Source organism: Dermacentor albipictus, chromosome 9 (assembly GCF_038994185.2).
Source record: "Dermacentor albipictus isolate Rhodes 1998 colony chromosome 9, USDA_Dalb.pri_finalv2, whole genome shotgun sequence".
In the NCBI taxonomy this organism is placed as follows: domain Eukaryota; kingdom Metazoa; phylum Arthropoda; class Arachnida; order Ixodida; family Ixodidae; genus Dermacentor; species Dermacentor albipictus.
In genome coordinates this window covers 49,746,577-49,759,186 of record NC_091829.1, presented here as the reverse complement: position 1 = coordinate 49,759,186, position 12,610 = coordinate 49,746,577, and the positions used below count along the sequence as shown (strand labels likewise).

Genomic DNA, 12,610 nt, shown 5'->3' with positions numbered 1-12,610 from the left:
TCTATTCTAATCCTTTTGGAAACGGGGTGGTGACAAATAGTCAGCCTGCTTGATCTATTCCTTTATTAAAACACTCATTTCTGTATTCCAAAATCAAGAAAGGGGCTGACAGATGGAATAGCAGGACGCTCACAAACGTCAGGCGACAGCGCTCATTACCTCTGAAGTCTCTGCCTTTGTAACCAACCACCACCGAGAACACCCACACGTGACGTCACTGCACTAACCCTTTAAAGCTAACATGCCGAGGATGACGAGACCGCCTTTGACGAAGATAGGTCCTCCAATCGAAACGTTGGCCAGCCTTTCCAAGGCACCTTATACCAGTTTACAAACTTGATACCACAGTATCTCTGTATTGTCAGTTTACATTTAGCGATCGCGTCTCTGTCCCTTACAAGGTTTCTTTTTAGCGATGCTCTAAACGTTTTACTTATCTCGATTGCTGATGATAATGATGACCATTCTTATGATGAAGTTTCATGATATTGCCATTGTAATGCGGCGGGTGCAAATAATCCTCTAGCCTGGTTATTTTCTACAAGTTTTGCTGTACCTATCGCTGTCTAACTTTTTCTCTGATCTCGATCTTAAATTTATTGTCTCAGAGCTCTATCATTATACTGTACCATTATCTACACTTGTAATGACTCCCATTCCATCAATATATTCCCTGCTTTTCTTGCACCAATACTCTAACTGCCGCCTACTTATCTCGACTGCTGACCAGTTAGTCTTTCCACCTTCTTTGAATCCCAATGCTTCTTGAAAGTGGGCGCTCCCTACGGTTCTTGCTGGCTCATTATCCTGACTGCAGCACGATGTCGCTCTCTGGTAATCTCCGGCTGAATTTCGATGCTATTCAAGCAAAGCTTTCTTTGCTTCTTCCTTCCATCTTTCCTCTGCTGCTGCTGCCACCTTCTTCTTCTTTTTCTCCTTGCATGCCGTGTCGCGAGGTGGTTGAGAGCGTGCGTATACGTGGCAGCAGCATGGTAGAGAGAAAAGGTGGTGTGAGCAACTCGTTTAGACCTTTTTGTCGCGTCGCATGTGCACAATGTCCTCTTGAGCTCCCTGGGCGTTGCGCAATACGTTCTTGACAGCTGTAGTATCCGCGACTCCCAGGAAAAGCATTGCAAAAACCAGAGCACATACCTTTCTACTAGTGAGTAATAGTCCTGAGGGGAAGTAGATAGAATGGTAGGGAGAGAATGCAAAGGATGGTCAGAACGGACGCAGACAGGAAGCGAGTGAATGACCGGCCTTGTCACTCCTCTCTCGCACTTACCGTACCTGGGGGGGGGGGGGGAGCAAGAGCGGGAAAATGCGACGTGAGAAGGCGAGGAAACGCTAATACCCGACGCGACAACTGTTGCGGACAAAGTGGATAAATTTAGGTTCAGTGTGTGGTAGGATACGTTCCTGCTACTTCCGAAAGAGAAGCACCATGCACATCTGTCAAACGAACAACTGACACACGCCGTGCTGCAATAAATCATCGTGGCGTCTAGGCTGCACTGCGGAAGCGGTCGCACGCAAACACTGTTGTCTCCACCATGGCTGCTTTGCGGCTATGGCAGTACTCGAAGTCGCGGGTCCGATCGGGACTGTGGGAGCCGTGATTCGACGGTGGCGGAACGTAAAAGCGCTCATGTACTTTTAGAGATACGTGCACGTTGAAGGAACCTGGGGCGGTCAAAATTATTTCATAGCCCACCACTATGGCGTGCTTCGTAAGCCAATTGTGGTTTGGCACGTACAACCCCGCAACTAAATTAGTCTAACATTTCTGTTCCGATTCACTTTGCCGTGTGACAAGATGACAATACTAACCTTCGCGAATGTTCTGAACATGGCGCACTACAGCGCCTCAAACAAACACGTCTCGCTGTGTGCTCTGTGCACTATGCAGACAAACAGCACTGGTGTACAGCGAGATAACGTTCAACATCAACTCACCGCTCTCGTATTGGACTATACGCTGAGAATATTAAACACTCGCCGTCGACATCACCGCTAATTTGGTGGTACAAAGCACACAGCACTGAAAGCTTTTTCCCATCATCGATTCCCACTGTACGTGGGATCCACACAACTTTTTCAAGGTGATAGTGTGCCATATCGGAGGCCGTGCATTGAGGATCTCTCCCGGACGTCCCACTTTTTTCCTACTTTTCCGGTAAGGTGGCTGTCACCATGGTGGTTGTGTCTCTCATGGACGTGGTTGGCAGGCGACGGCTCCTGCTCTTCTCCTGCATGACGTGCGTGTGCGCCATGGTCGCCATCGCAGCCCTCAATCCAATGTCGAGCAACGAAGCGCAGCCATCTGGAAGCTCGCTCATCCAGCGCTTGCCCCTTCTTTTATTCGGACTCTACATTATCGGTACGTACTAGGCAGTTCAAAATGCCGAACGTGCAAGTTTGGCCTTGAGGGGCCCTGAAGCACTTTCTTGAACGTAGTAAGAAAGCGTTGCCTATCTGTTGGGCATTGACCTGGGAACATGGGCTCGAAATAATATTACACAGCATGCAGTATGAAATTCACAATATCCTGTCAAAATCAGTTTAAAATTGCTAGACCTCTCTGTCGCAAGCAGCCGGACCCATGGACAGCTACTGGCTGATGTCGTGGTCGCGATAACAATCTCCATAATACAAATAGTTCGCATCTGAATCAAACGAATTTCAATTTGCGTGAGCCATTCCACTCTGTGAAGGTGAATGACCAGCGAAGCTGTTTAGCGCACGACACAGCGCTCACACAGAATTTTGAACAAAGGTACGAACATATTTATTGTCCAAATCTGTGGTCCTCGTGGCAGTATAGGTAGGCACACACATTCGCGTATCACCTCTGCTATTAAATATGTCCGTCACGTAAATAATGAATGGCCCTTAAGCAATGGCTCATAGCCCAGTCAACGCGGCCTCCCCATTACAATGATAGAAGTTACATTGCACGCTGGAATGATGAGCGGTGATGGAGCCAGCTGAGGAAGAAGACGATGATGTTCGAGCAGTTGCTGATGATGATAGTTTGGGTCTCAGGTATAACAGACTGTAGTTCAAGGGCGCGTTACAGGACCCTGGGGCTGCGCCATTGAGCTTGGAGTCTCTCTGACATCTTCAGGATCGGACCCCACCATGATAATCTCTGCACACAAAAAAAAATTTAATCATGGGGTTTTACGTGCCAAAACCACTTTCTCATTATGAGGCACGCCGTAGTGGGGGACTCCGGAAATTTCGACCTCGTGGGGTTCTTTAGCGTGCGACTAAATCTAAGTACACGGGTGTTTTCGCATTTAGCCCCCATTGAAATGCGACCGCCATGGCCGCGATTCGATTCCGCGACCTCGTGCTCAGCAGCCCAACACCATAGCCACTGAGCAACCACGGCGGGTAATCTCTGCACACAGCCGCCGCGAAGCTCCGGATCTTAGCCCTCTACAGCTTCACTGTAGAAATGTACAGGGTGTTTCAGTGAACACATCAAAAAATTCTTAAAGGTCCCCTGTGGCAGACACCACAAATCTAGTTCGTGAGCTAGTCCAGTGGAAGAGGCAGACGTGCATAAAACATCGAAATGCATATTCTACTAATTAACAAAATTTCACTAATTCAGCATTTAACTAATTACCATATGGCCCATATTGCAATTTACGAATTGTAGCCGTGGATCTCGCAAGGCGGATCCACTTGGAACGATTCCTTAGGAGGACACCAGTTTCGAGATATTAATTCTCGAACTTTGCGGAGAAATGCTCTCGCGTTCCAGTTAATTTGGTGCTTGAGTGCATAAAACGATATTCTGTTAAGAAAGTAACTGGAACACAAATGTACTTCTTCGCAAAGTTCGGGAATTATTATTTAGAAAGGGCTGTCATCCTGGGAATTCGTTCAAAGGGCATCCGCCTCGCGATATCCACGTCTAGAATTTGTAAATTGCAATAAGGGCCATAGGGTCCAACGCAATAACAAGTGCCTCTCATATTTCTCGGTACGTTACTGTATTTGATGTGCTAATGACTGTGGTGCTTTCTAGCTAGCCGCTACTAGAAAGCACCACAGTCATTAGCACATCAAATACAGTAACGTACCGAGAAATATGAGAGGCACTTGCGATAGCAAAAAAAAAAAAACTCAGTGTCCTTCCACTCTTTGAAGAAGGATGACCGGCGAAGCTGTGTACGTGGGTCTCTTAATGGCGAACTGCAACTCCACCGTGGGTCGGCCTGACATTGCACATTCTTCGGGATCGGTCCACGTATGGGGAGTACTTAACGCCTGCTTTACCTCCGCCGCGGGTCGGCCTGGCATTGCACTATCCTCGGGATGCGCCCACATATGGGGAGTACTTAACGCCTGCTTCACCTCCACTGCGTGTCCGCCCGGCATTGTACTAGCTTCGGGATCGACCCTTGCTTGGGGAGGGCTTAACACCTTCTTCACCTCCGCCGTGGCTTGACCCGGCATTGCACCATGTTCGGGATCGGCCCACGTATGGGGAGTGCTTAACTCCTGCTTCACCTCCGCCACCGGTCTACGTCGGCCTACGGCCTACGTATGGGAAATTTTCGCTTACGACAGTAAAATTCCTTTGGACGGTAGAGGTATACATGTAAAAAAAAAGAGAGAAGTGCGGAAGCACTCCGTCTATCGTGCTTATCGAAGCTGAGGTCGAGTTTGCCAGGGCGGACGGGTGCAAGTGAACGATGTGTTTCCGGCCCAAAGCATCATCGCATCTCGTCACTTTGTAATATCCTTTTATATCTACCCCCCCCCCCCCTGCCACATCTCCTTATATATAATTATGCATTCTTTAACAGTAATGAACAGTTGGTAGTTTGCGCCACGTACGTCCACATCTTGTGCCTTGTGTTCGTCAGTGTAACACTGAGCGCAATATAATCATGATCAACGACACCCTGATCGTCGCCCCTATCCCTCGAAACATGCACCCCGAACATAACGGGGGCAGACACCAGGCCGATATCGAGTCCCGGTCACGGCGGCCGCATTTCGAAGGGGTTGGAATGCGACAACACCCGTGTACTTAGATTTAGATGCACGTTAAAAAACCCCAGGGTGTCCATGTTTCCGGAGTCCCCCACTACGGCGTGCCTTATAATCAGATCGTGGTTCTGGCATGCAAAACCCCATAATTTGTTTTTTTGAGGCGGAGCTAGGTGCACTATAAGCAAGCGCTGGTCGCTTAGACTTAGGAGAGCCTACACTGAGAGAAAGGACAGCTGTATAATTGCACATTGACGCAGCAGTAGGAAATTTTGGGGCTTACAGCTGGCTGATATCCAGCCACAAGCACCCACGTGCGGGCGCAGTGATGCTGGGATGTCAGGTCACAAAACATAATTTCATTGGCCGGAAGTCTATTTTTGTATCTAATAAGTGGCTTAAATGTCACAGTTACCGTTTCCACGGGAAGTCTATTGCTGCATATACAGAGCGCCTTCTTTTTTCTATCACCTATCAATTATCAGTTATCGCAGCAGAATTCGCATGGTGTATCCGCTTGGAATTGATTCTCTGGACAGCAGCCGTTCCGAGATGTTAATTTTCAAGGCGTCCGTCAAAATGCATTGGTGTTCCAGTTACTTTTGTGCTTCAATGCATAAAGCAAGGGCATTAACCAAAGTACCAGGAACGCCAATGCATTTCTTCGGACACTTTGAAAATAATAACTTGGTACTGGTGCGGTCCAGAGAATTCATACCTAGTGGATACGCCGTGCGAGCTCAGCGGCTATAATTGATAGATTGAAAGATGTGGCATAAAGTAAGTAATTAAAAAGTTAACTAGCGTAATTACGCCAATTATGCAATTAAACACGTTGAATTCTCTTAGAAGTACCGGTCGCCTCATCTAGAAATTTAGACTAAGAGTTAGAATTGTGCTATCTGCCATAAGTATTCTTCAAAAAATTTGGCGCAGCTAAAAAAAAAACACCCTGTATTTCTTTTTCTCAACGAGCCGAAATATAAGTACAATCTGCAGGAATATGGTTGGTGCATTTGCGGCGAGGGAAGTGCAGTGTTTATAGCATCCATCTCACAGATAGTGTGTCCCAGTTAAAATTATATTTTCATTACGATTAGAATCATTCACTTTCTCCTGATTCACTGCTAGTTGCAGATAGCGCGCCTGAAATGGGATAGCAAAATTGTTATTTGGGAATACACCTAGCATGCACAGAAGACAACCTGAATGTGATCAGATCGATGTTAAATCTACAAACATTTTGCATTTTAGAAAGATTTTGGTCCTACCCGTGGACTGTTTGTTCGCCGTGGATGCGATGGGTAGTGCAAGGATTTGTCTAATATTTGTGCCTGTGGCTTCAGACGGTCCGCTGGGGTTGTTTATTGCGCATTACCTTCCTACATTCCATGCAGTCTTGGTTTAACAAACAGCAATTCAATTAGTCTCTGCGCATATTGACAACCATTGCGATTGATCGCCTTTATAACGCAATATTATGTTGAAACTGATCAACTTGCGAAGGCACAAATACATTTGAATCCAGAAGGTAGAAGTTTATATGGATTCATGCCCTCATCCAATAACACCATGCTTTCTGACTCTTCGTACGCGCAGCATTCGTGGACCATAACACCAGACCTCCCTTCAGAAATTTTTCTAAGACGCTCTATGATACAAACCATATCAAAGTGACTCAGAGTTCTTTTCAAAATATTGCTCGAAATAAGGAGTGTGTGTCATTTGACAATGCAGTTACGAGCTACTAGGGTGGAGCAACAGATAACTTGAAAGCTTTGTCGGAGGAGGCCATTTGTCTTGCAGTGGGGCGATTTGGGCCTATGATTATTATAATTGATAACTACTCAAATAAGCAGCATACGAAGTGCCACAAATTCTTAGATTAAAATCCGACGCGAATATTTTATACAAGGCAAGCAAAACATGGTTCCAAGCTTTTGCTTTTACTTAATACTCGTAGAGACGGCAGCCGCAGAAATTAAAGTCGGCCGAGCTTGTGCTTCGTACTGCGTCCGTGTCTCACGTGTCATCCATCTTGTAGGTTTGTTTCTCACGCAACCCACATTATTTCAGCGGGGCAATAATATAGGGAACACAAGTAGTCAAGATATATAGAAACGCTGGATAACAGTCGATGTTTACTTAACGGAGGGCTACGCCAAACAATAAGCCTAGGAAACGTAAGATTCACTGCAAACCCGTGCCACTCTTATCTGACGTATTTCATTTATTTGTTCGAAGAGAGCTACAGAAGCAAGGCCTTCCTTTAGAACGCAGCTCTTAGGCGCCCGTTCCTGCGTTGAGCGTCGGCCTTTCTCGGCGTTCTTATACCTCGTAACCGAGTGAACGTGTAGTGCAGCGGTAGATGGAAGAATAGCGCGTGTGGAGGAAAGCGGAGGAGGAGCGGAGGGGAGACGGCCTCCGCATGCGCTGATTTGCCGGGGACCGTGGCATCTGCAGTCGCGTGGGCGATCTCATCTGCGCTTCTGAGGTGGGGCCGGGATGGCGCCAAGTGGGAGGGCTGCGCTTGTCCGCGGCGTCAGCTGGTGTGGTCAGTTCACAGTACCAGCATGTGTGACGGCAATCACTGCTCCTTCAAGGAGCGATGGCAAGCGGCGGCGAGCAAGGCTTGACACTGGTGGGGCGATTTTTTCCGCGACGAAGGGCTGCTCTTGTTGTTGGTGGAACCAAAGCGTGCTGAGAAAAGTATGGTGCCGCTCAAGGCGGGCTGCGCAACGTTGATGGCTACGATATTACACCAGAGTAGCATGGGTCTTCTTTATGGAATCGAAGCTCTGCATGAGCTGCATCGCAGCTGTTGTGAATCGCGCCCTTGCGTCAGCCACGCGCTACCTCTTGCGATCTCCCGATTAGCGAGGCATTCACGCCAGACTTCGCTTCGTTTTCAATGTGCCTCACGAGACAGATTGTCCGTGCCCGCCAATATATCACAAAATGAAATCACGCATGCAGCTACAATTTCGCATAAGAAGGTATCGGAACAGTTGGTCAATTCTTTATTACTGAAAACGATTCAAGGACCAAATTTTCCTATTGAACCTGACCCAAAAGAAGCGGATTTCAAAGTAGGAAGCTGCACTAACTTCTTCCACAATGATTAATTAGATCTCCTACACTCTAAAAACTAAGAGAGTGCCGGGCACTCCCTTTGAGGGAGTAGCGGCTTGTCCCATATTTCACTCTCTTTTCGAGAGTAGATCGACCCTCTCTGAGAGAGAGTAGGTTAACTCCTGTTGACAGAGTTTTGTTACTCCGCCGCAAGGGATTGCTAGTACTCTTCTGCAGAGTGATAATACTCTTCCCACAGGGAGTGCTAGTACTCTTCCGCAGAGTGGTAATACTCTCACCGTAGGGGTAATGGCACTCCACCAGACCGAGTACTTCTACTCCCCCAAACAGAGTGCAACTACTCTTCCCAATACCCTCTTAGCGAAGTCCTGGCCACGCATGCAGGCAGGAAATCAGATCAAATTAGGGTCGCTGATACACCGTTCTCTAGGCGGCTCCTCAGACTCAGTGGCCCGATTCCAAGCGGCCTTCAGAATAGGCGTGAGCAATGTTATGCAGGATTTTAAAGTCATTTTTCCTGGCTATTTGCTGCCTACCATGAGTCGTGACGGCTCGTAATCGGCCTATGCGTATGTGTCCCGAACGCCACTGTGGAGAAAAAAAAGCTAATTCACATTTAATCCGCAAATATCTTCGCATATTTCACAATCAGGAGACACATAATCTAATTAGAACACAATAGTCGAGGGAATCACACACTTATGGAGAACCACATTGCTCTGTACATGACGTGGATTCGAACCCGCGTACACTCGCATCTATACAATTCAATGCACACATCCTAACCATTACACCACAAAGCCACCACGCTCAGTCGTGTTGTTTTAGAGCTTATATACATACCAAATGTATTTGAGGAATCGGCTGCGGTGGTTGGAGTTTCTCTGCAGTGTGCTGTGCTGTTGTGTACTGGAATACGTTTGCGTTTGCATCATTTCCATTCCTTGCTACGACTAACGGAGGAATACAACGTAGACGACGACGTGAGAACTATTCACGGCTTGTCGTCACCTTAGGAAAATAACAAATGTGCCGTTCAACTCACGATCGAGTGCTTTTCCAGTCCATGCATTATATGTTCTCCGAAAATACGCGGATACAAAGTATCGTGCCAACCATCCACGTATGTGAATTTAAGTCGCGCGTATACTGGTGAGCATTTCTGTTTATTTTTTCCGCCAGTTCCATTCGTATGTGGTCAACTGCGATGCCAGTACCAGGCATTTCGACGTGCCTCACGCTGCCGTGTAGGCGTTCTTTTCAAGTGCATTAGTTTAGAGTTTGGTTCAGTCCGCTGTGAGCTGTTGTCCTGCATTAGCAGCGGATCGTTAGCGTTTTGAAGAGCACGCATTCCAGCATTTGGAGACTGCTTATGCCGATAGCCGCGTCACATGCATTGGCACGCATGTTTAAATGAGTAATGTGTCCACTTGTTACGCGTGCACTGCTCGTATCCTGTGGCAGTGCTCGTTCTAAAAGCTTCGAAGACCATCTACATTCATACGTGTGTTCAATATATATGCACAGGATAGACTTGCCGGCTAGTTGGTTGAGCATTTTAGAAGAAACAGCGCAACACAAGGACGACGCAAAAACATGGACAACACCACGAAGCGCTGGTGTGGTCGATGCTTTTTTTCGTCCTGGTGTTAGCGCTGTTTCTTCTTCCACGATACACGCACACCACAGGTACGCGAAAGTTTAGGAGTATAGGGCGTTAACTTTGTTTTCCCTGTTTCCTCTCAGTGTCAATGGCACAATGCGTTGCCCGAAATAGCGCACGCTTACCCCCATATTCAGAAATGCATCATAACTTGAAGCCCATGCTTGACTTGATCTAAATGACGCAAGTCGTGAACGCACCAAAAGAAAGGCAGTGAGCGTCTGGGGGACGTTCGCAGCAGGCGTCGTTTATATAAAGTCAAGCATGGGCTTTGTATTAATATACATTTCTGAATACGGGGGTTAGTCATCTACTTCTCACAGAAAATGTCGAAGAAACGCCCACCAAAACCAGGCACATTCGTAAACCTAACTAGGCAATACGAAACTCCATAGAAAAAGAGTGGTATTAAAAGCTTTCAGTATTTTTCTTTACTCCAAAATGGTTGCGCTCTCGTGGTTTCAATGTACAGAGATGATGCAGCGTTAGCTAAAAAGCATGAATTTCCGAACTCCATGCCAAAATAAGCTTGTAAAATTATTTAGGTGCTAGAAACCAGGGTTTGTAGCGATCCTTGAAAACCCTTTATTTCTAAAATGCCATTTTCAAGGCATTGAAAAGCCTGGAATGTTTAGAACTACTGGAAAGTCCTTAAATTTGTACACTTGGCTAGACATAGCAGACATTGACAAGTGTTTTTTTTTCCCTTCTGTGACATTCTTCGCATGTCACAGAGAATTGTCTGTGGAGGTAATAGAAGGAAAGCGACATCCTTAAAGTTCAAATTACAAAGGAGCTGCAGATACCAGTTTTAGGCACATGGAACCGGCGACAAATGTACTTGGAGGAGCAGAAGCAGGAAGCTCAACGGTTGAGGCATTCAAAGAAAAGCCGTGATGAGTAAATTGAGAGCTACAGACACAATAAAAGATCACCTTTCTCCGGTGCTGTGTTGTTCCGCGATCTTGAGCGCGCGCGCGCGCGGTGGAGAACTCCGAGTGAAAAAGTAGAGCGCTCGCTACGCATTCCTTTGAACTGCGGCGGCCTGTTCTCTTAGAAGCAAAACGATGTGTTCTTTGCTCAGCGTGCATGAATGATACATTGCCATATTCGAGGCCAGCCACCTACAGTTGAAGCAGAAGATCACGCTACGTTTTGTTCTCTATTGCCGCAAGAGTAGAACTACTCTCTCTCTCTGAAGGGGGAGAGTGAAAAGCACATTTCACTCTCTCCTTGGTGAGAGAGTGAACAATGCATTTCACTCTCCTCGACATTTTGCGAGAGTAAAACGACGCTTTGAAGAGTGAACCGGCCGCTTCACTCCTGCGATACCCTTCCTAGTTTTTAGAGTGTAGCTCTGTTGTACTACTTCATGGACGCGGTATTGCCAATATAGGATTTACCACATGGTGCTTACATCTTCCACGGCAGCTAATTTCTGCAGGCGAAGATGCACACTGCCTGCTACTTCCTTTGACGAGTTTGCCTGGGCTCATATTTTGGAGTGCGAAAAGCACGACAACCTAATCTTAGCTTTCCTCGTGTTCCTGGGCGCTGCTAAATAGGCGCAACTTCGTACCGGCAGGCCACTATCCTGCTTCTTTAGGTACCGTGAACAGACGTGTCAATTTCCTAGAAGCCTAAAATATGGCCCGAACAGCGAACTTCACTATCATTATTTTGTGCTTAAGCCGTATCAAAAACAAGTCAAGGATTTTTCAGCCATAGCAATGTCAGTGACTACTCAAAAGATGTCGTAGAAATCCGCCAGTAATGTGCCCACATTTATAGCGAAGGGCTGCGGATTTACCTTCATCACTTTGCGGATTCACTACCGCAATTAGACATGGATTGCGCGATTCGGATAGGCAATTTTCCGATCACGGCTGATGCCCACTCCCATATTAGCTGCCTGCCAATATCCTTAATCACGTGTCATCCCAACAGACCGGTGTACAATGAACCGCTGGGCCCAGTGCGTTCATCCTGCAAAACGTGCTTATAACGTTTGTTAAATGGACTATTCCTCCGATGCCGCTTCGTCACAGGCTACTCGCTCGGCCTGGGTCCCGTGGTCTGGATACTCGGGGCCGAGCTGGTGTGTTGCCGAGACCGCGGCATGCATCTTGCCGGCGTTTGCGCGTTCAACTGGACCTGCGTACTCCTGGTCACGTGGTTCTCTACGAGCGTGCGGGACACCATCCACCTGTCTGGACTGGCCTGGTTTTTCTCTCTGGTGACCGCAGTTGGCGCCGTTCTCTTGATGCTTTTTATGCCCGAACCGCAGGGACAGAGTCTTGAGCAGATCCTCTTGGGAAATTTTCGACAGCCCGAGGGCTCGTCTGGCCACTCTCCGAAGGCATGGCTGTTCAAGAGGATGTAGGTCGCAATGAGGGCACTGTGCACTTCGATCAGCGCACTGAGCTCCGTCGGCGGCCATTCCCGCAAGGGCATTCGAAAATGCTGCGCTCTCTCATTTACCTTTCGATGGCTTGCCCACAAAGGGTATTTCCTTTAATGATTTTACGATACCTGCAAGCCTCTTATTCCTTCCTCATATATAGGCGCGAGCGCCAGTGTTTCTAATAAATGCGTTAACTTGAAACAAGGGCGGCAACGTAAATCAAGGGCGCCATGTTTGAGTGGCTAGAGCCACAAGTATAAAGTAAGTTTTCATGAGCGCACATGCCAAAAAGTCATGTTCACTTTCCTAGGTTTCTTTATCTCTGAATATATATATATATATATATATATATATATATATATATATATATATATATATATATGTTGGTCGTGAGGAAAGAGCACACAGAAAAAAGGCATGTTTACTTGCGTCCGTTT

At 47.0% G+C, this 12,610-nt stretch overlaps 1 protein-coding gene across 1 annotated transcript in view; it reads left to right on the top strand.

Annotated features, from left to right (window-relative positions):
• The window catches only part of LOC135911907 (facilitated trehalose transporter Tret1-like), a 126,333-nt gene extending 113,966 nt beyond the window's left edge, over positions 1 to 12,367 (top strand). The window contains exons 8-9 of the mRNA XM_065444259.2: positions 2,182 to 2,380; positions 11,818 to 12,367. Coding sequence (XP_065300331.2) covers positions 2,182 to 2,380; positions 11,818 to 12,152 — 534 coding nt within the window. The 3' untranslated portion in view covers positions 12,153 to 12,367. The remainder of the gene's footprint in view (positions 1 to 2,181; positions 2,381 to 11,817) is intronic.
• The last annotated feature ends 243 nt before the right edge of the window (positions 12,368 to 12,610 follow it).